This window comes from Camponotus vicinus, unplaced genomic scaffold (genome assembly GCF_025532165.1).
Source record: "Camponotus vicinus isolate PSW18456_S1 unplaced genomic scaffold, iyCamVici1.0 SCAF_12, whole genome shotgun sequence".
Classification (NCBI taxonomy): Eukaryota; Metazoa; Arthropoda; class Insecta; order Hymenoptera; family Formicidae; genus Camponotus; species Camponotus vicinus.
Genome location: NW_028141948.1, coordinates 15,592,143 through 15,616,043, shown reverse-complemented (window position 1 = coordinate 15,616,043; position 23,901 = coordinate 15,592,143). Strand labels below are relative to the sequence as shown.

General features: G+C 39.0%; 1 protein-coding gene and 1 long non-coding RNA gene across 4 annotated transcripts in view; one reads left to right on the top strand and one right to left on the bottom strand.

Moving 5' to 3' along the window:
• Positions 1–23,901, top strand: part of Ken (zinc finger and BTB domain-containing ken and barbie protein) — a 36,313-nt gene that overhangs the window by 7,350 nt on the left and 5,062 nt on the right. For 2 of the 3 annotated variants that reach the window (XM_083084521.1, XM_083084520.1), the window contains exons 2-5: positions 22,062–22,352; positions 22,471–22,643; positions 23,048–23,269; positions 23,417–23,732. In XM_083084521.1, coding sequence (XP_082940647.1) covers positions 22,065–22,352; positions 22,471–22,643; positions 23,048–23,269; positions 23,417–23,732 — 999 coding nt within the window. In that variant the 5' untranslated portion in view covers positions 22,062–22,064. The remainder of the gene's footprint in view (positions 1–22,061; positions 22,353–22,470; positions 22,644–23,047; positions 23,270–23,416; positions 23,733–23,901) is intronic. The other variant, XM_083084522.1, reaches the window with a different exon arrangement.
• Positions 8,675–10,910, bottom strand: LOC145962986 (uncharacterized). The gene is made up of 3 exons (XR_014436047.1): positions 10,624–10,910; positions 10,246–10,469; positions 8,675–8,951 (listed from the first exon to the last, which is right to left on the bottom strand). It is a non-coding gene; the product is annotated as an uncharacterized LOC145962986 (long non-coding RNA).

Here is a 23,901-nt window from a genome sequence, read left to right as displayed (position 1 = left end):
TGACTCGTTAATAAACGGAAAGAATGCCATAGCACGTAAAGATATCGCAATTATTCGTCAATGACTGTATTGAAAATTATTTCGCTATTATCGCAACTTGATGTCATTAACGTGAATATTGCGAGATAAATGCAATCGAGATAACAGCACCAAGTTCTAATTGGATATTCGTGAACCTCTTATCGATTTTAATCGTTTATTTTCAAAATAAAGACGGTATAAACTCGCGCGATCCAGTTTTCTGTCAACAATTGAAATTACGATTACATATAATGATAATTATAATTTATATAAAATATATCATATATATTAATTACAGATAGCCATTAATAGTTTGATACAATAGTGGCATGCGACTCGTATCTACGTCGACTGCGATTCATGTCGAAGAAAGACAATGCACTTTTCTTGGTGTATTTCACTTTGAGGCTTTTCTATCATCCACGGTTCGCGTCCGTTGCTTTCTCAGACGTTTCTTCCTCGCATACGCGATAGGACGCTTATTAAGACAGCGCGTTCCCGCCGTGGATTGGCCGAACCGGCGCGTTAAATAAAGTTGCAATTAAGAGAGCTAAAAGCTAGGCTGACTGTACGCCTTCTCAAGGCCTCAGGCCTCGCCAGAGCGTACTTCCGCTTCTGATTAGCTTCCTCTTTTCCCACATCGTCCTCGCCGAGCTCTCCTTCTCTCTCCGCTCGCCTACCTTTTCCTTCCTCCGTCATTTCTCTCTCTCTCTCTTTTTCTTCTCATCATTCTTCTCCTTCCTCATTTTTTTTCTCCTCTCCGTTTCCCCTTCACATCTCTCTTTATCTCCCGCCTGTGCCTTATCTCCGCACCGTGGGAATCCGCGCGTGCGATTCGCGCCGCGAGAGAGGAAGTTCTTATTCCTGTTTCTCTCGCACGTCGCTTTCGTGCCTTCGCGATCGATTCGGACAATGACTTGTCGCTGGATCCACTTGTTGATTCTATCGCGTCGCGTGTTACTATCTCCCTAGAGTTGTAAGACCAATTGTAAAATGGATATCGCAAGAACCCAATCGTTGCGTTCGATTAAGGAAATCTATATCTGAAGATTATATCGAGAAAATTATTCGATCGTTGGACCTTTGGAATCATTGATATCGTGGATCACATACGTCATCGAAGACTTAAACGATCAAAGAAAGCTGATGCGGTCATAATCGATCATAACGACTATTAAAGTTATAATTGCAGATTATATATATTGATTAATAATAAGCATCATGTCGGTATCGATATCGTGGAATTTCTAGAATTTTTAGAGCGACACTTTCGAACCGCGTTTGATTTATTTTTAGGGCTCCCTTTGGAAATTTCCCATCGGATAGCCAATCCAATCACCCGACAAGCACGACGCGATGTCTGCGCAATATCGATCTAATCCGGGCGCGGTTATGACGCGTAACAGAAGGACGATACTTTATCTGGACTTTCTGGATTGGCGGGGGACACATGCGAGACCCCGGAAACGTGCGATGCGTGGCGCTAGCGATTTGCATAAAGCGGCGCAAAATTGCAAGTTTACGAACGCGCGGCGAATAAATTTACGTAGATAATGCTCCCTATCTACGCATATTGGTGCGTAGAATCATGTTGGGTATCGCGACTTTGTTAACGCGCCAAAGGATTCTATAGCGTGAGAATCCTTCTGGATTGACGGCACGTTTCTCCGAGCACGTTTTTCGGCCGCCATTCCTTTCGACCATCTCAGGAGCGAGTGAATTCTTTTCAACAAGACTACGAAAGTCATGCTGTGAACCGAAAAATGCCGTTATTATCGCTTGTGTCGTGTCAGCTATTATCATTTGCAGTAAGAGGCTTTAATTTCAAGCAAATTATTCGCGACTATCCAAAAAACTTGTCACGTTATTGGAGGAATCCTCTAATCAGGTAATTATAAAGGGAGAAATGATCTAAAAAGGGATAGGAGATAGATAATAAAATTAATAAAATTAATAAAATTAATCGTAAGAATCGGTACAATGTAAATCGCAGATAGTCCTTGTCAAATTTAATTGTGTACCAGCTGATATAGTTCGCTGATATAATTCACTTATCGAGATATATACATTTGTGCGACATTTATCAATACGACATTAAATAGCTTCCATATAAACACGATTATGTGACGATGCCAAGATTTAAGTCGCTCTTCTAGTTCATCGTACTTTCTCAAAAATTAATTTCTTGTCATAGACAGAAATTAAATTTGCAGTTGAAAATATGCCGTTTAAAAAAAGCATCTTTTCCCGATGTATATGTCAATAAATTGAGACTTAATAATTGCATGAAAGAGGTAATTGTCGCTCAAAGTTGAAACGAGCTAACGCGTTCTGACAATTTTATCAACATTTCCATTAATCGAGGATCGAAATTCACCACTTTTCTCGCGGCGGTTACAGGGGCTTGCGAAAAGCGTGACTTTAACGTGATTTAGGACGTTAGAACGAAAATGTTTCGTTCGCCGCGTACACTTTCACCTGAGAGCCGAGTCGTGCCGAATTGGCAGGTACGATTACGACGGTCGATGAAATTTCCGTCGATTGTATAAAATACGGCTGTTCACGTGTGTGTTGTGCGCCGTCCTAAATATCACGTTCGAAATGAGCCTCGTGAACAAAACGCTACTCGTCGCGGCTCGCGAAGAAAGTTTCGCGCGCATTCCTATTTTTAACTCCCCCGCCACGTCCCTACGTAATCGAGTATAAACCCGTCTTCCCAGACGTGTCGCAACCTTGAAAGTTTGGCTCTCGACAGACCTGTAAATTTCTTACGGAGTTTAGCCGTTCGTCACACATTACTCCGTGCACAATGTACGCACGAAGCTCAAAATGATTTATCGACTAATATTGCGGGTCAGGAGATTTCATATTTACTGTGAACAAAAATCATAGGCCTACATTACCACCTGACGTGTGCTCTCATAAATTATGTTAATCCTTTTTCTTTTTTAACTTTCATTTTTAAACATGTAATCTTTTTTAAATACATCCAACACATTTTAAAATACGTTCAACTTGTAACATATAAGTTGGAATCAAGATCATATTTATTTTCGAATTTTTTGGATTAATAATTTTTATTAAATTATTAATAAAATATGTATCATGATAAATAAATAAAAATGTAATGATAAATAATTGAAATACATATTCGTAAAGGAAGGAATTCCTAATTTTATAATTAGAAAATGTATGATGCATTTAGATTGATTATATTGTGAATCATTCTGTATTGATAAATTTAAAACTTGTTGCGGATATAAATGCAAGAAACATGTTTTACCGTTGCATACGGATATTCGATGTACATTTTAAATTAAAACATTTTCGCTGGAAAAGATTCATGTAGCACCAGCTACCTGTTACCTCACGCACATAAAAAATCATTGCTTGAATTATACATTTTCTACGATTAAATTCGAATCATTTAATACATAATATTTTACGAAAAAGAGCCTGGTCCCATCATTATTCTGTAATTCAAGAGTCGAATTATGAAAAATGTCGATTATTCTCTAGTCTTTGACATTGTTCGCGACTTGCGGTTACGTCGAGGAATGAAAAGATCGCGAATCGGAAGGAACGTTAATTTTCCCTTACATTCGCTCGGACGTGATATTACACGAAATTATTCGCCACCGGAATTATTGCGCAATTTTACGCAGCCTTGGCTAAAATACCTGAAGCCAAGTCTATGCGCGACGGTGTCCGGCAGGTCGTAACGGAGAATTATCGCAAAGCCGGAATCGCATGACAGAAGTCGGCGCTCGCGAGAAAATACGGGCGAGAAAACACCCTCTCTTCGTCCCCCTCGTTGCAGAAAATCCGCGTCGCATACGTTACATTAGCACGTGTGTGCACACACACACACACACCCACACTCGTATAAATATGTTTATGCACGTATACGTCGCCTCTGCAGGTACATACATGCGCTTTAATCGGCGGCGACCGCCCGTATGGTATTTCGCTCGCTCTCGGTTCACGGGGGCCCGTCGTTCCCCGGACTCGTGGCGATTGTAAATCTCGCGCTCTTGGGCCCCTCGAGCGGGCGGCCCGAGTTTGTACAGCGAGTAACAGCGGCGAGTACCTCTACCTCCGCCAACCCTTTCTACCTTTCCTTTCACTTTCATCTATCGCGGGCCCCGCTTGTTGTACACTCGACGAGGCCCCTTCGGGACTCACTCACTCACTCACTCACTCACTTGCCGCCGCCCGCCTGCCTGTTACACCGCCTCCGTCTAACGTATATACGCGATGAAGAAAAAAGGATTGTATTATTGAAGAAACGGTAGCGAGAGAGAGAGAACTTTACAGTGTCGGTGCCTGATGTGGGTATCCAACGGATGAAGAAATTCACCGGCTTGACTTTCTAGCGTGGCTTTATCTTCTAAAGGAGAAGTTTGCGAGATAATGAAAATATTAATGACCTGACATTTTGAGTAGTATCTCGATTGAATAAATATAAGATGGCTGGAGAGACGGAGATCAAGCGATATGATCGAGGATGGATTAACACGCGTTTTTCTCTCCGTGTAATAGATTTTTTTACATCTCGAAAGATCGTGTTACATATACAGCACACGGAAAATCTTTATTAAAATTACCATACTTCGCGTAATGGCTCGACAAGGATAGTCTAATAACGAGCGAGCCAATTGACGTATGCCTTTAAGAGGGATCGTTTACGACGCTGAAAAAATGCGCTAGGAAAATAAACACGCAATTACGTTCATAACCGCGCATCGTAGTTTGCTACTGGAGTTTTTTAGCAAGTCGCAATTTCGCTTTGCTTATGGACAAACTCGAAACACAAGAACCTATTCTCGGTTCACGTAGGGACTAAACGAGGTACGTATTGCGTTATAACTTCATCTTCTGCCTCAGACCTGCAGAACGTGAAATGAAATTTTCGAAAACCATCACACATATTTTTTTTCAATCATACATTTTTGGCCGTTAATCAGCTTATTTTCGTCGACAAGAATATTGTTTTCGTGAATATTAAAGGAAAGATTAAAATATATACATTTAAGAATGTTTATGACATTTGTTATTAAACATAGTAATTTTTGCTAGCATTGCAATCGGAGAATATTAAATATGAATATAAATCGCACACGGTAATTCTGTATATTATACATAATTAAAGATATTAAATATGCAAATGCAAGTCCATGATATGATTTATACGCTTCATTATTTATAAATCAGAATATAAATGTCATCGAGGATTAGAGGCGTTTCAGAAGTAAAAGGTTAAATCTTCAATACGAAAAAGGCGCTACATCTTCGAAATTATATTGGTACGTTGCGTTGCCTTTATTGTACGTAACGCACTGGAGCGATGCTCGAGGAGAACTGTAATTTCGAAGCAACGACTTGTGCTTGAAATGTTGTACGTCCCTATTGTATCTCGCATGAAATATGGCCGGTCGAGGGGTCGGGCGACAGTGAAAGTGTCCTAATTTTGGGTCGCGAAAGAGTTCACGCGGGGCCACGAACTACTATACTAATACAACGTATGTACACTTCTTACTGATGCGCCTTTATTATTCCATTACGTTTCGTTACAAACGCATAAATATTTATTAACGAAAATAATATAAGATATATACGTGTTTAATGTCTAATAAAACGTATTACATCACGTTGAAAATATCGGCGCAACTGGTTAGATAGATAACCAGAATTGAAGAGAGAGGAAAGCAATAAGTGACTTTACGCCATGTTTTGAAACGATAAAGTTTTAATTTTTCTCGTATCTTTTATAAGTCACACGTTGCATTATTTTCGTTATATTTTTGCAATTTTATCTGTGATATCCTGTATTGTATCTTGAATATAAAGTTAATTATATTATTCGTAAATTTTTATAACACGATTAAAGCAGCAGTCCAGCTTAAATCTTGAATAAACCTTTAAACGAACAATGGAAAATCGATCGTTAAATATTGCATATACGTTTAGAATGTCAATGAAGATATAAATAATTGAAATAGTAATAGCATTTTAATGTTTGACACTTCTCTCTATGAACTTCCGCTTCATAGTAATATATTACTCAATCAGCGCTTCAATTTAGTTGCCATTAATTTGCAATTTAGAATTTATTAAAACTTATTTAGAAAAATTACAAAAATTTATATTTATAATAATATTCGTGTATTATAAATTAAAAACTTCGATAATTGCGTTATACGAATAACAGGCGGGAAAGAGCATTTTGTAATAAAATATTATCAAATCTGTATTCAGTTTTGATGTATATAATTGCAATTTAGATTGATATCGAGATACATGAATACAATAGCGCGTTATAAGTGTGAAAATTAAATAGCATTAATAAATTTATTAGAGAGAGAGAGAGAGAGAGTCTTCCGCTGGCGAGAGAGAAATTTATGTTGGCGCGTTTGGTCACGTGGATTTTATTTCATAAAATCCGCGAATTATGAAACAGAAATGACTTGTTTGTCGCCGGTAATCTGCTCGGTTTCCCGACTTCCTCGCGCGTTTTCACCCGCACATCCGCCCGCGTTCGCGGAGGCGGACTTTCTTGCTTACGTGCTCGCTTACGTACGGCACGACGCGCTCTCGTATATCTATAGTTAACTGCCAACGTAATTTCTCCTTCGCCATTGTTACTCTCAAACGATCTCGCAATCGTCGTCTCCCTCCTATGACATGCTAATCATCCTCGGTGCTCGTTACGTCGTGCATCACGTAACGTACGACCCGAATAACGGATTTCATCTCGTTTTCGACAGCGTCAATGACAGTCGTTTGTCTCTCACGGCCATTGCAAAAGGCTTGTTCACGGTCGATTAGTCAAAAGCGAAGTCTAAACTTGGAGAAAATTGATGCACGTGGTGCAAAAGCGATTTGTTAACTCTTGAGATAATCCTTTACACTTAATGTCTTTATTACTTACTAATTTATTCTCTTAATAATCGCAATTCTGAGGTTTAACAGTCATTTCATGTCGATAATAATTAATTACAGTATCGATTTAGTAAAGTGTGGACTTTAGTACACTTATACACGTGTGCAAATAAAACGATGGTTGTTTAACATAAGCATGTGAATCGTAAGATAAGATAGTAAAAATACATGCGCGTGTGTGTGTTTTTTCAATGAAGATTTTTATGACTCCAAATAGTATTTATATTGTATACCGCAGCCATCGTACAATAGTATTTACCGAATATCATCGTTTCATTGAAAGCCGGGAACGAAAAGCTATCGTACTTTGTATTTCTTAAATTGTCTTATGCGTGACCTAAATCTCACCGATATATTCGCACCATTTAGCATTTAGATTTGCGCTTGCATTTCAATAAATGCACGGAAGTCCATTGGCAATTCGAATACGTAACTGTGACATTCGGATTGACTGGTCAAGGCTGTGTCACAAATGATTCACAACCCATTACCGACTCATAGTTTCAAGAGGATCGAACTCTTCAACAGCTGCATCATGTGGATCAGCGTAGCGAAAGGATTATGTTAAGATGCAATTCTATGCGTTTGAATAAAGCAGAGGAAAAATGACAAGAAACTTTCTTAGGCCGGTTTCTTTTTTTCTCTTTTTTTTTTTAGTTATTATAAATACCTCATCATCATCTTATTTATGAGAAACAAAGTTTCGAATTAAGATTTTTATTAAATAATGATGTATTATTAATATAAAATATAAATTGTGTCAAGAATAATAAAGTTAAAGGTTTGAATTTTCGACGGAATCTTCAATAGAAAATTTCACAAATTTTGAGCTTTATATTATAGAGATCTTGATTACGAGCAATATTTGATTTTGATGCTGTTTTTCGAGACTGCTGAAATCACCGTAGTTTCGATTCGAGTGCAACTTTAGTCGCGCTTCGTGCATCTTTCCGAAAGAGACAAAGAGACTTTCTATTATTATAGAGCACTTTACGGTATATGCTTTTAGCGGCGCATATGTAGACAATAAAAGTGTCGAGCTATTTTCCTGGATTATAAACGACGAATGAATACTAGTAGAAAATAATAATTTATTTATGCGTTAATTAAAATCGAAAAATATTTGAAATAATTTATAAACAGCAAAATATTTGAGAATATTATTTTCACGAGATTATACTCATTCTATTTATTCTTCTTTTACGTCTTACGTCTTTCAAATTCTTTCCATTCAAGCTTTATTAAATTATGCTAATTGTGTTTGTAAATTAGCATTATATAAAAAATGGTTAAACATTATATAAAAGATTATTATTGACATAATACAAGAAATACTATTTTAAATACAAGATTTCAAATATTATTTAAAATAGGTATGTGAGAATTTGTTTCTTTTAAAACAAATATTTCAATTAACTAGAATTAGCATTTTAAATAAATACTTCCTACATTTGTATTTGCATCTATTGTCCTCGTAGAAAAATTTAAATAATTTTGAATAATATTTCAAAACGAAAATACACACTATTTAACGATTATTTTTTTAAATCTGCATTTGAAATGTGCCCACCACTGCGAATAGAGCGCGTTAGTGACAAGTCTCCACCCACATTGTGAGATCATTGCGATTACGTAAGTGTCCAGCCCGTGATGTGGACAGGCATACAAGTATCGTATGGCATATCGCTTCGATGGACGTACGCATTGTTTTACCCTGTGTGCAATTCTGCACGGTACAGTCGAAATTCGCAAAAAGGTAGGAAATTCGCGACGCGAGTGAAGAGATCATCGTGGGTGGTTTTGAGCAGAGATAAATTTCGATACAAGCGAAAGGCTATTGCAGGATATCTCTAGGAAATAAAGATTTATTTATGTTTTCAAAGAAAAGCGCTGCGTGTCGCAGATAATACGAGACGAACGAGGATACCTTATCCGGGATTTTCTCGGCCATATCGTGATGCAAATTAAACGATAATATCTGATGATAGCTGAAACATAATCGGAACGTCGTTAATATTTAAATTACGTATGAACGTTACATCGAATTATAATAATTATCTGTACGAGTCCCTCCCTCTATCTCGTTATTCGCGTGCAATTTGAAAGGATCGCGACAAGCGGGTGTGGTGATGCGTCTTTAACAGGATGCACTTTTCTCTCGTCTTTACTTACATAACATTTTTATAAAGCTGACAGACTTATCTTCGCTATGCTTATGAAACGAGTGATGAATTAACTTCATATATAAAATTCTTGCTAATAAACAATTATCTTTCGAATTGATCAAAGAATCTACAGAAATAAAAAACGAATAATAATTTGGGATACTCTATATGTAATTAAAATCTCTAAGGGATTTAATTCAAATTTCAAGTATATTTGAAAAGTAAATGATGCACGGAAAATCGATCGCGACGAATAAAATTATGTAAGCGCGAAGGCTTGGATGAAATCGTCGATCTGCCCGACGAGTTTAATCGATTCTCTCGGACGATTCGAGCGATATCGATCGGCGGTGTTTTCTCGTCGACAAAGTCGACAACTAGGCGGATCTGTCCGCGAGGAGAAACGACAACGTAACAACGATGGAAATAGGAATAATTATTCAAGGCTGCCACGCGGCACAACAAGAATTGTCTGATTAGCTATGTAGATGAAAGTCACGTTACGATTAAAGTGCGACGGCTATCGCGATAAACGATCGTATGGAATTCTATACAAGTATCCTACGCTGCGCTTCCGGCGATGGCGAGCAGATAGCGGCTGCAAAAATCGTCATTCGCGATAGTGTGTATCGGTATTGTCAAAAACATAATACACTCGTGAGCGTTAAAAAGGTATTAGCAGCGAAAATTGCGATTTTAATTTAATCAGTAACGGAGAAAATTTTTTTCACATACGAGATGTGACAGTTCAATTTCAGTTTCTCTGAGGACGATTCTCGATTGCCTCTCTTGAGTTACGATCTGTATCATGCGTTTGTGTAATAGATTGAGCTCTCGAAATGTGACAGATAAAATCAACACTTGTATATCGGAATTTCCGGATAAGATAGATTAAATTATCTCTTAATATCTCCTAATCTTTTAAAAAGAGAGAGAGAGAGAGAGAAAAAGAGAAGGAGATATGTTTGTTACTTGTTTTTTTAATCCTCTTATTTTCTCGTTTAGAGGCGATGATTTCAATTTTAAATTCTCGCTAAAACGCTTAGTGGCGCAGGTTTCCGAGGAATTCCGTGATGCATTATTAGCGAAATTGCAAAGAGAGCGAGAGTTAACTTACCGCGAAGCGATCTTCGCTCGACATTCCTTGTTTCCGCCTGACTCACTTACACGCGACAGCAAGGCCATGCCAAAAGCGGCGATCTTGGCTGTATTGAAATACATTCGCGAGGTGTTTCCGAGATGGAGAATGTAAATGCGACATGTGAGAGGTTGCTCGTGTAGCGTGCTGTCGGGGAAAAAAATTTATCTGCATCTTCCGACTTCTTCTCTGGCGTCGTTTTTCTATTGAAAAGAAGAAAAAAAATTCGCTTCGAGTTAATAACGATGTTTGTAGTTAACAGTAAATGCGATGTCGAGAAGTTATATAAATACTTGTTCTTTATCGATATGCGTCTGATAAAGTAACAGGTATTTTTTTTAGAAAAAAAAGACTTACACAATTCTAATTCATACATATTAATATCGCAGCGTATTAATATTGCACATCTGTTCAGCCAAGATTTCTGCTCCTGAATCTTATTCTACTTATTTTTCTTTGAGGCTGAGATCGCACAGTAATGGAAGATCTGAAGCTAGTCTCCTTAAAGTAAGACCGATGTAAAATTAATGAAAAAAAAGCGTACATTTCCTCATTATCCTTTTTTTACAGAAATCCAATTAATATATAGCAAATACCGCAAGGCCCGTCAGATTCTCGCTTTGAGTAGTTTCGGGGGAAATAAAATTTCGTTTTAATAAAATATACAAGCGTGTCTTTGGATCCGAACGGTGTTGCGCGCCTCTGTCAGACGACGGAAACTGCACGACGAGGATAGGGAGAGGAAGGGGCGGGGCGCGGAAGGGGGGCGGCGTGCGGAAAGAGAAAGAGAGCGAGAATGCGAGAAGAGAGAACGCTGGGCATTCTTGCGTAACGCGCACGCGTGCGACGTGGGTGTATGTAGATCTAAGTAGCGAAAGGTCATCTCCGTTTAATAGTTGCCGATCGCGCATGCAGATCCAATCGGATCTCGTCGGATCGGATGACTAATTCGCCGGGGCCCATCGGGCTCGGCGCGTGCATCTCTCGCTGCGCAGTAAAAGTTGCAGTTGACGAGCCCGCGCTCTTTGACATTGAACGCATCCGAATCTCCGGCTCTCCTCGCCGTCATTCCTATTTCCATTCTCGAGTCTGTCAATACAAAACAAGATCGTGCATCGGGAAAGGAGTCAATCGCGTTACGCAACCGCGATGGCATTCGACGAGATACATTTTTTTCTCGATGGAGAAAAAAAGGACGACTTTTCCAGACTCGAGAGATTGTACATTTTTTTCTAAATATAAATTTAACCAGAGAGGAGAGATTCTTTATATACATATTAATTAGTTAAGTATATGCTTTTTGTTTGCTCGAGTAGGAAATTAAGGAGAGAATCGGATCTCGTTCGTTTTTAAAATTGTTTACATCTCGCGCGTGCATTTTCTCGAGAAATCGAATGGAAACTCTATTCGCGCGAAACTACGCAGAACGCTTGGGAACTCGCGCTATTTCTAATCTTCCGAGAGGAAAGTAGAAGCGGAGGATTATCATCGCGCATCGGGGCATGTACGGAGAAGTACCCCCCGTCTGGGGATAATGTACGTTTATAACGTAATCGTGATATACGGCTGAACGACCAACGAAAGCATACACAGGCTCGTAGGACGGTAATTACAATTTGTGAGAACGCGAGCGCGCTTATCCGGTGATTTGCGCGGCTGCAGCAGGAGCGAGGTTTACCTGCGTGTAAAGCGTAGTCCTTTTACACGTAATCAAATTACTCCTTTTTATGTATGCGCGATTTATGTAATCCAAGCGTCGGTGTCGCCGCGCACTTTTTTCCGACGTGCGCGACGAAATCCGCCGACATCTCGCATAAAATTGTGGAGCAGCGTCTTCGGATCGGGGTTTGAGACCGATATAATTTCGCTGAGCTCAGATTTCGATGCTGCGGATGGAGACGAAAGAAGGATCTCTAGTAGAATTCGTCAGTTATGTCACTTTTAAACTCTTGCGCTTTTACTCCTCGAGTTAAATGAGCACGTGGAGGGAGATGTCAAACAAAATGTGCGTCTCCATCTTTCTCGTCTTATACGCGTATGTAAAATTTTCGAGAGAATCTTGACAAATATTTTAAATAAACATTTTTTTGCATCGACTTCCGAAAGTTAAAAATTTCTCATTAGTTTTCGCATACTTATATTCGTCTGTGTTTCGCAATGAAAGGAGCATCGGTGATATAACTGTGGAATATAATCAAATTAAAGCATAATGTTAATGGAACGGTGCTTTTAATTATGTGTTGCAAAACTCTGTTAATAATCCACCGAAAGCGACGTAGCCTTTCTCGATACGTCATAAAAATGACCGAAATGCTATCTGTCGTGGTATTTAAATCACTTTTAAAATATCAAACGGATGGCTGTGAGTATCTTTGGCAGCGATCTCTCTGTCGGGGCGCAGGACAAGAGTGCCCTTTGGATTACACGGCGGTAAAGGCGACGTCGTCCGATTGAGAGAAACGATCGTGCGCACGTTACGTAAGAGAACGCGGTGCGGAGAAGCTCGTGGCATAAAGGCCGATTCACACGCGCACGCACACGTCTTCGTGTGCGTGATGATGCGAAATCGGCGTAAAAGAATAAACGGGAGTAATGCTGGGATTACGCAAAGTCAGCGAAGAAGCGAATTAAATCGCGAGTGCTCGCGAATGATGAATTGTGATTAAGTTGGAAGAAAGAAGGGGTTCCGTTCTCCAAGATCAGAAGCCGACTCCAAATTCCACCGATTCCATCGGAGATCTTTTTTTTGCGAGGATAATTTATTTATCATCGTCCAGGATTTATGTGCGTTCATTTCTTCGCAATTTTTGCAATTTTATTGCGCAATCTTGAGAAAAAATACTTTCCCCTCGAATGTCGCACCCATTAACGAATCTTATTCTTCTGAAAATACTGGTCGAGCAAGTAAGAAAAAGGAGGCGCTTTATCAAAGAATAATAATATGCGTCTCCGGAAACTATCATTATGAAACAGGTGTAATTAAGTACCACACGCTCGCGCTGGCGAGTCTTTCTTGGCATATTTTTTGTTAGATAAATATGCAATAGTTAATATCTCGCAGTTGGCGAGCGCAAAAATGATATCGGGAAGAGGAGGATTCCCACGGTCATCCTGGTGACCTTGATGATTCACTCGGTAGAATTTTTCATCGATAAATTGGCAACCAAAATAACGCATTCGTCTGCCTCCAACGATCCCGTGAAACACTGGAAGCCTCACGCAGAAGAATACGACGCACGCGTACACCGAGTCTGCCCTTCAGATCCACAATGATGGAGCACGTCTATTAGAGGAGGCGATTGTTCTTATATAATGAATGGATCATGTAACTAGCCGCTTCGCGGACTCGCTTCGGGGAGCGGGAGAAAAAAAGAGAGAGAGAGACGCCTTTGCGCTCGCATGCACACACAATCATACATACATCCACGTGCAGCATAAATCGCACACACGTACACGAGCTCACACAAGGCCGTGTCGCGTGCATCGCGTACCTGATGGCGTGTGTGTGTGTTTGTGCACGCGCATGTACCAGTTAGAGCTACTCGGTGCGGTAAGTGCAGCTGAAAAGGCTTTTTACTTTCTGGCCTTGAACGAAATGTATCCGGTGACTCGACGACAGCGAGTGCCGATCGAGCGCGGGGAACTTTTGTTCTCGCTCTCCCCCGTGTGAGAAACAGGTCCACCGCCGCCCTGACCGCGTTGCTGCTATTTTTGGCACCCCCATTTTCTTCTATCCGTAATGGCTGATCGGCCAGTGGGTCGATCGATTCATCCGCGAACAAAGTTTCGCGTCTCCAATTACGAGTGGTACACTGTCGTGTATCGAAAGGCAGCGAGTGGTAACGCGCTCCGATGTCAGCCGTGACTGATATGGACGTAGAGGAGAGATGCTGATCCCTTCAATTCAGGAACGTGGATTCAGGATGTGTCTCTTTCCGAGACTCGAGTTTAGCGATGATTCCAAAGTCTGTTTGCCATTACTTGCGAGAGAAGTAAGGTTTCTCTCTTGTCGTCGCTTTTCGTGACACAAATACTTGTGTGTTAATAGGACGCGAGAGAAGAAAATTGGACGTGATAACATTAAATGTAGTATTTAATTTTTCCTCAGGTCCCATAGTTTGACTGCATGTCGTTCTATTTCTCTCTCTCTCTCTTCCCCTCGGAATATTATACTATAATGATCGAGAATAAATTGCTGATTATGCGACGTATGACGTATAATTGACGATCATTTGCGTGCAATATCGAGATACGCGAATGAACTGAATCGATTTCTTGTCTATCACTTTTATTCCGACAACAAATGTCAGACTAAAAAATTCACACGGTAAAATTTACAACACGAACACGTACACGTGTACACTTCCGGTTAAGGACGCGCTCGTCGATCCCTTTCGGACAGTAACGCGGCGTTGTTCAGCGACGGTTCCAGGTCGCAAGTTGCGAAAGGGCAGCCTTTTAGAGAAACGAGGAAGAACGGCGCACACAGAAGGAGGCGAGGATGCCGGAGAGAGAGCACGTCACAGTCGACGGAGCGATGCGCAAGAGGGAGAGCGTGAGAGACCAGGTGGAAAATGGTGATTCGAAATCGAGGAAAGGTGTGAGTCACCTCACTCGGTTTCACGGGGTGTCATAACCCTGCCCCCCAGGAGCCGGAGCGTTTTCGTTCCTGGGACGCGGAATATAATACAATGTGCGCGCATTTACGGGAAGTCAGCGAACCACGAAGCTATTCTTGGACGATGGAAACAGACGCGATATCGAATCGACTGTCCGAGAATCGAACGAGAATTGGTTCGCCAGTTCGAAAGTTGGCGCGGATTCCTCTTGTTACTTTCCACCGAATTGGAGATCAATCTCGTGAATAAAAATTGGTATTTGAAAGGAAGATGAATTTTTCTAGAAAAAAGAATTTTATTTTATTTTATTTTCCTAATTTTAATTATCTTGTTTTAAAGAATTTTATTTAATTTTATTTTATTTTCCTAATTTTAATTATCTTGTTTTAAAGAATTTCATTTTATTTTATTTTATTTTATTTTCCTAATTTTAATTATCTTGTTTTAAAGAATTTTATTTTATTTTCTTAATTTTAATTATCTTGTTTTAATAGTTATAAATACGGATTTATTGAAATTTGTGTTTTCATATATTCTTTTATTTCTGATAAAGTTATGTAATTTTCTTTGAAAGGAATGTAATCGTTCTATCTGCTCGTTAATAAAATGATTTGAAATACTATTGAATCATTTCTTTCGTTTATCGATTTCTTAGTTGAATTTGATCTTTTGCTAAAAAAAGTTTAAGAAGACATTCAAATTTCTTTTCATTTAGTTTTATAATTCTGAGTCTGTTTTATAGTTTAATTTGACAAAATTCATTGATAAATAAAATTTTATCATTAGCTTAGGCTCATATTATTTTTAAAAATCCAAAGTTTTTAATTTGAATTGAAATATTAAGAATTATCAACGCAATAAACATTATTAATTTGAAACCTTTTTGTATCTTTATTTCGTATCGTTATCTCTGGAGCAAAAAGAATGTCTCTCTCGTAAAATTCGCAAGAAGAAACACCTGGCATTTCTCTTCGCTTAATGTATCGTGAAAGACCGATGTCGCGGATCATCACCGCGCTGTTTTCGAAAAACTTTACTCTGGGCTTAAACGACTGCGATCTGCGGTGCAGAATCGTTTCTCCATGGGATGTTGCTTAGTGTTCCAAACGAGTGGATACCGATGGTTCGAGTATATACGAGCGCGGTACAATGAGACCGCGAAACACACAGCCTATCCAGACTAGCGAAACGTAATTGGGTTCACAAAAAATAGAGCGGAAACGCCTGGGCCCCATTACAGGTCCCCGTAACGAGTTCTCTCTCCGCGTTGCTCAATCCGTGCTGGTCGGCTTGAGTCGCGGTTTGAGCCGCCTCACCTTAATCAGCGTTGTCACGATCTGTGTGTTTTTTTTTACAGCAAACAGCCGTACAAATCCGTAATTTCTGAAAACCACGAGAGAAAGATATCGAGCATTAAAACAATCGATCGCGTGCTGCAAAAACCATGTACTCGTCAGTAAAGTGATCTGAAAACATCACCGACGTCGCTTCTTCCGTTTATCGACTCCTTGATTAACATTGATTAAATTCGAGTGTTCTCCTAAAAAGAAAAATTTAATAGGGCACTCAAATTTCACATATCATAATTTTAAAATTTTAAATCTGTTGGTATGATTTATTCAAAATTTTTTGACAAATATAAGATTTTATTTTATTTTATTTAAATCCTAAAAAATATTATTATTGAAACCCGAAGCTTTTAATTGGAATTGAAATATTAAGAATGATCAATCCGCTACAAAGGATCGATTCGAAGTCGAGGCAGCAATTAATAGGCTAGAATCTAGAGGTATCCATAAAATTTTGAAAAATCGCGTTATGCAACTAGGTTTAACGAACCGCTCATTTCCTACGATTAAGCGCGCGTTTTTTTCAACAGCGCGTGATCTTTTTCTCCCGCCCTCGCGCTCAGCCCCTCCGGTGTCTCGCGCTTTAATTTCCAGCCTCGACATTTGCGTAACCCAGTTTCGCCATTGTTCGATTCAATGGTAGATCGTAACGTCCGCCATCCGGATAGGAGATTATAATGCTCGCGTGTACCGTGCATCGTCGCCTCATATGTACGTGCACGCGCGTACAATCAAACCCTCTAACCGAAAGGAAAGTACGCTCACGCACATGTGCGTGATGTAGGGAGATGCGTATGTGGCATACGCATACATCCAACGCGATAAACGAGCGGCAACGTCGGCCGATCCGCCCGGTAGAGGTTTACGAATTTGTCGACTTTCTCCTCTTATCTGAGGTCCCGACCTCAGGAACCTCCGCTCCCGCCAGTTTTATATCGCGATATACTATATGTTTCCTCCTCTTTCCGTCATTGCCGGCATATTACAAATTCGGTCTCGAATGAATCATCGTGAGCGATGACGAAAGCGCGACACGTTCGATGTAAATGGTGTCAGTTTTTGACGTGTAGAGAAAGCAATTGTTGTTTGACAATGAAATGCGCTGGAGTTTGCCCCAAAATTTGAAATAAAACACCAGTATTGATCTAATCTTTATAAAATTTTAATCAATAATTAATGTCTCTAAATTTTTTCAAAATTCAGTTCCACTTTTATAGCCTTCTAATTTCGTATTGCTGTTAATTGGGCCGTATTTAGTGAACGGCATGAACTGGAATAAATATACAAAAGTAAAATGGCTACATCACGTAATTTTGATAAATTTCGATAAACACGCAGTTGTGTGTTAAATAACAATCGCATACATTGCAACAATTATTTAAAAGAGAATGATTACTTAATCGTACGTCACGCTATGCTCAAGAAATATTTCAGTTTTCATTAAATAATAGAAAGTTATTCAAAAGGATATTATTATTCTTAATTTTTAATTGAAAGAAAAGATAAATACTAAAATATATTATTTTTTGTTGTTGATATACATGGGTTTATTATTTATATATAATGCAATAATATTTAATAAAATTGTCATTGTTTATAGTGCATCATAAATGATTATTTTTGCAACTGTTTTTTTTAAATTAAAATGTGTTTCATAATCAAATGTCTTGTAGTTTTTATTATTGTATATTAAAATTTCTCTCTCGTAGTATCTCGCCGAGTATCAACTGACGTTAAGATGAGATCTCGTATGGCTTACCGGCACCGAATATCGGAGTACTCGATTTTAGAGGCAGTTTTGTTCTCGGCGCAGCAGAGCACAGCACACACAAGAGCGAAAGGTGCGGCTTGACTGGTAAAAGCGCGCCATTTCAACTCTACCTTCTTTGAGTAGCATGAGTTTTTTATATCGCAACATACAAATATAATTGATAAAATATAAAATAGATTTTTAAATAATGGAGGTAAAGTCAGACGGACAGGGAGAGATGGCAATTTATACCTGATCTCATCTAACAGATGGAGCTTGATGGCAACCCCAACAACACGCGTGTCTAAAAAAAAAACATTCTCTACATTTTTTTTAATATCTTTAAAACACTTTAATGCTCTCTGGACAAATTTGAAATCGATAATTTCGCTAAATTCAATTGAAACCAGGTGGATACTGGAAGAGGTGACGTAGTTCTTTGATTCCATCGTCTTGATATCAAGAACGAAGTGCGATTGATGTAAGACTTGAAATTGGTGAATTCAAATTCCTGTGGTGCAGGTAAGGTCCTTACATCGACTTTCCGGTGGACTTCGACCTTATAAGGATCAATTTTCGGCATCCGAATCACGCTCATCGTGTTGCGCTGCCATCGGACTGATGCGCGCTAAGAGACTTGATATGGCACACATACTTAGTGTCTCTCCCCTTACGCTTCAACCGCGGCAGGCAGTGGGTAACACTCCGTCCAGTCATTTGTTACGTCCATGGCAAGGCGCGCGCGCGCGCTCGGCACGAGACCCTGCCCGGCAACTCTTCAAGGCCCAAATAGAAGAAGAAAGAAGAACGTGAGCGCGTAAGCGCGAACGTAATCCGGCCGGCCAAGCACGGATCGACCCTGAACTTCAGCCGCTACTTACTAGCATTAACCAGCAGCTGCGGCAGCGGTGTCCAGCAATGATTACCTTATTTAGCGATTTTCTCCGTGTATCACGGCTGGCGAGACGTCACTTGTGTATGCGAGCGAGCGCGCGGATGGCCGTCGTAACTCTTACCCGAAGGACTCGCCTTCTCCTCTCTTTAGATCGTTTTTTTTTTTAAATCTCTCTTTTGAAGATAATTATCAGCGTCGTGATACATCCTCGTGATATGGCGCGACACTCGCACGCGAAGATCTCATTACGAAATACTTCTTTTTGGTTTATCGTACACCTCGTCGCAGGATGAAAAAAGTTAAGATTAATTTGTCTTTTTTTTTCTTTTAAAATGTTTTTTTTTTTCATACCGATCTTTTTATTTCGCAATATTAATGAGATGATCGAATGATTTAAAAGCCTGCTAGCGATGTATCGTTCTCCATTGACAGTCTATGTTGCGTACCAAGGTTTCCAGCGAAATTATTTTCTTATGCAAGCACGGATGCCAGGCGGATGTAAATTTTTCAGTTACGTAACGGCGGCGCTTTATGACGTCTAATATGAAAGGAATTCACTCCGATGAGGCGTTATCTAAGAATGAATAGACGGTGGAGCCCGGCTGCAAATCTATACGCATGCTTAATGTCAATTGGCTCGGAGAACCCACTCTACGTTACTTTCGACGATTTAGTATTTCACGACGGATCGTCTTCGTAACTCTTATCCAAGGCCTTCCCTTTCGAATTTGATCGGACAATCGATTGAAGGTCATGGCAGCGCAAGATGTGCTCTTAGATCATGCTACATACCATTACATCTTGCCGCTCTATAATTTTCAATTGCACATTTACATAATTTATGCCTGTTCGTACACACAACAATATAAGATCATTCCCTCGCGAGTATCGTTTGCACATTAAACTAGAAAAATATAACGATAGATGTATCTTTCTTATGTGTTTTATTTACTCTTTTTTCTCTTTCTCTCTCGGAAATATCACTAGAAATGAAAGTTTGTGGGTAGCTGGCCGAATGTATTTTTTTCAATGTGATTACACATACTTTGACATTGCGGAATTTGTCGATGTTTATAGCGTTGGTTTCATAATATTAGTTATACTTCTGGCTCCTTGAGAGAATGAACCGTCGTGAAACCGAACTTTCTCTCTCCGGGCTTCCCTTGAGAAACCGAAGGAATGCTCGATCAGCCGTTAATTCTCAATTCTTAGCCGTGGCCGCATTAAACTGTTGCAAATCTTAGGATACGGATGAATGGGATACTTCTTGCGCGATCGTTATCGTATTAGTCAGATGTTTTCTCAACGATTTACTGTTAGACGATTATGTTGTAATAACAACCTATTAATTTGTTTTTGAAATAACAGCTAATTAGGGGCGAATTATCGATTCATTAATGACACTATGATAGGAAATTCTAAAGCAAGCCGAATTCTTTGGCAAAACAAGTAAGAAGTCCTTTATATTAACAGATAATTAACAATGTATTAATGGATTTTTCTCAGAGCTAGGGGACAGGTTCATAAATTACTTGGCTTTGAAAATTATACGATTACGTCTCAATTTATTATGTAACTATTAAGTATATTATAAATGAAAATATATTGAAATTGTGAACATTTGTGGACTTCTACTGGACATTTATTGCGCTATAATTAGCAGTCAAGTGTAATAAATGCAGTAAAAATTTTATAAAGAAGATATAGGGGGAGTTCCCCTAGTAGCGGACACTTAAGGTGTTTTGTAGATAAATTAAAAAAATGTATTTTATTTCTTTTATATTTTGCATTAATTATTAGTTAACAATATTAGAAATGAGAATAAATGAACGGAATAATCAACTTTTTTATAATATAATATTTAAATCAGTGTCAAACTTTGGTATAAAATTTTGTACGATCTTGAAGTGGCGCCTAGTACCGGACATGGTTAAAATAGATCCCCTAAACACCGTATAATTTCAAAATAATTTATAATGATCACAAATATAATTATCAGAACACTCAGGGATATCAGCATATGCCTCGTGAGCCCATTCCTAGCAGCTGGAGTATTGAATTTAATCTTTTTCATTGTTCTCTAGACAAACTACACAGGTAGTATCATTGTTTGTATGTTTAGATGTTAGTGTTCTAGTTTTCTTTATCTTCTTTGATTGATTCGTCTTCTTTTTAAACTTATTTCTTCACAGACATGCAATACTGACAGTTTTAGTATCTGGCAAGATTAGAACAAAATATTCTGTCCGAGCCAGAGGACAAAAAATGTATTAAAAAATAACGAATTCGTAAAAACTAGTTTACTTTATGCAAAAAACACATAGATATTTGAAAACTATTTATCAAAATACTTCATAATACAAGAACATGTATTGTAGACAACAAATCTTCGTAAGTATGATCTGTTTCTAAATTATACAATGCAACGTTTTATCTTCAAACGCATCGATTAACAGTCCCCTTAGCTTGCGTATGCAAATCTGGAGTGTGTCGCATCCTGTACGTGGATCACTATACTTTTTCCGCCCTGTCACCGAAATTACCACCCGATCGCGTTTTTATTCGCATAGATATGACATATGGTCCGGTACTAGGTGCCGTCCGGCGCTAGGGGAACTCCTCCTATATTTCTTCGATTCGGTTAATAATGTATGAAATATTAATTTTTTATAAACATGTCTTTGTAAATTTCCAGGGTAATGGCGAATATGATTAAATATATTCACAGATGAGTAAAAAAGAATGCGTGAGAGGTTTAAATTATCTGTCTAACTAGATAATTGGCACTATTAAACATGTTTGACGTGGTCAACCGAGAGCTGCGTAGATGTAAGAGAAACGTGAGAAACATGATCTTGTGACACGTCAGTGTCTCTTCCGTCGTTTCTTAAGAGAGCCAAGACACGAAAGGAGGAAATTAGTGTAACGAAGCTGTCTTCGTAACACGCGAGGCGGCAAAACCGCTTATTGGGTTAAGGACGCGGGATGAACTTTTTATAACATAATTTCACTTACGCGAAAAAAAATTATGATTTCATCTTTTTTTACCAAGAAGTAAATCTATTCATTTGTCCTAATTATTTGGATGATGTATAACATATTTAACAGATTTTAAGTTGATGTGGAAGACAAATCTAATCTTCGAGGTAAATGAATATTAATACTTTTTATTCTTATTTCAGACGATGTATACTGACGGTCTCCTGACCCTCCACTATGGGAAACATCCAGCGACCTTGGCCGCAGAGGTCGGGGCCTGGTACAGCGGGGACCGTCACGTGGACGTGACCCTGGCATGCGACGATGGGTCTGTCGTGAAGGCCCATCGCGTCGTTTTGGCAGCGGCGAGTCCCCTTTTAGCTAGTCTACTTCGGAATCCTGTTCTGGACCATGTGGTTCACTTGTCTGGCGTCCGAAAGACTCAATTGAATCATTTGTTGGAGTTTTTGTACAACGGAGAAGCGCTGATACCGGTACGAATTTTAGAAAGAGAAAAATTATTCGCGTGCAATGTAACACTGTAGAAAAATATTAGGTACCTGAAGGAAAGCGTTAAGCGAAATCTTAATAAGAGGATCTTTTGCTGTTTAGTCGACAGAGCTTACACCGTTGAAGGAGCTTTTCGAGCTTCTACAAATTAATTCGGAGCTATTTGGGCCGAATCAACCTCAAACTTCTAGTAATTCTGATCCCGAAAGAATATCGACTCCACAGCCTTCAGAAGGGCAAGAGAGTTCCAGTTATGAATCCCAATATGATGGCAGGTTGGGATATGTTTTATCAAGTTTGCGAAAATAAAAAAGAATATAGTATCAAACTTTTCTCTATTATTGGAATTAATTGAGAAACAAATGTTTAAATAAATGTCTTTTTTTAAAAAAAAGTTGTGACTTTTATAAAACAAAATAATTATAACAATAATTAAACAGTCTTTTTCAGTCTTTATTTTATTTCTTGAATTTTTTGAGCAATGAGTTATTTAATATATTATTTTATTATATAATTCTTTTGAAATTGTTATTTTAATGATACTGTTTTTCTATGCTTTATATCATTTAATATTTTATCACGTTTATAAATAAATCTAATATGTCTCTCTAAACTTGTATATAATGTATATGTAATATCAGATGATTATGTTGTATTATAAAAATATCATGTCTTTCAGACAGTCCAATAATCTCGCGGACTGTTGCTCCGTTCTTATTAAAACGGAAGGCTGCGAGGAGGAGCCGGAAGTGGATGTGGAAGGTGTGGAAGGCGAGAGTCTTCTGGACAACAGAGAGAGCAACATAGAAGCTCCTAGAAGAAGGGATAGCTCCGATCCTGTTAATTTGAGTCTCAATTCCGGCGCTTCCGTCACGAGCGACGGCTCGCATGATGTACACAGGTCAGGCTTATATACACGCACACATTGATCTTAGTATTACGCAACAGTCCTATCGTTTTCAATGCTAGCGTATGAAGCTATCGTAGTCGTTTCATGAGGTACAAAGAATTGACGGAAATTGTTAAAAACGATTTGACTTGGTCGCAGGCCTGAGAAGCAGATATTCGAAAGGCGAGAATCTCTCGAGGAAGCCGAAGAGAGGAAGCGACAGCTGGTGGCGCGGCTGGCTTTAGGCTTAGAAGCCGGGAAGAGGAAACCCGAGGAGATACCGATCCCACCTGCGGAGGCGTACGTCGTGACGCCTCATCGCAAGCGAAGGCCAGGTTTCCACAACGCTCCCGCGCAAAACCCTGCCTTCGTACCCTTCAATCCTGGATTCGAAACGCCCAGGAGATTGCAGGCGCCACATCAGCTAAGCGTTTCGGCACCACCGTACCTGGTAAGCTACGCGCCACTGTACCCGGTAAGCTACGCTTAACATTTATTATTTTTTTATATGTATCTTAATCAGTATTAATCATATCTTCAAGAAACTCGTGATTGATTAGCTTCTCCAATAATAAATTCGGTGTTCTTTTTATTGAATCGTTACAATCTTTATTTCGAGATGCAAACATTGATAAGAGATATCA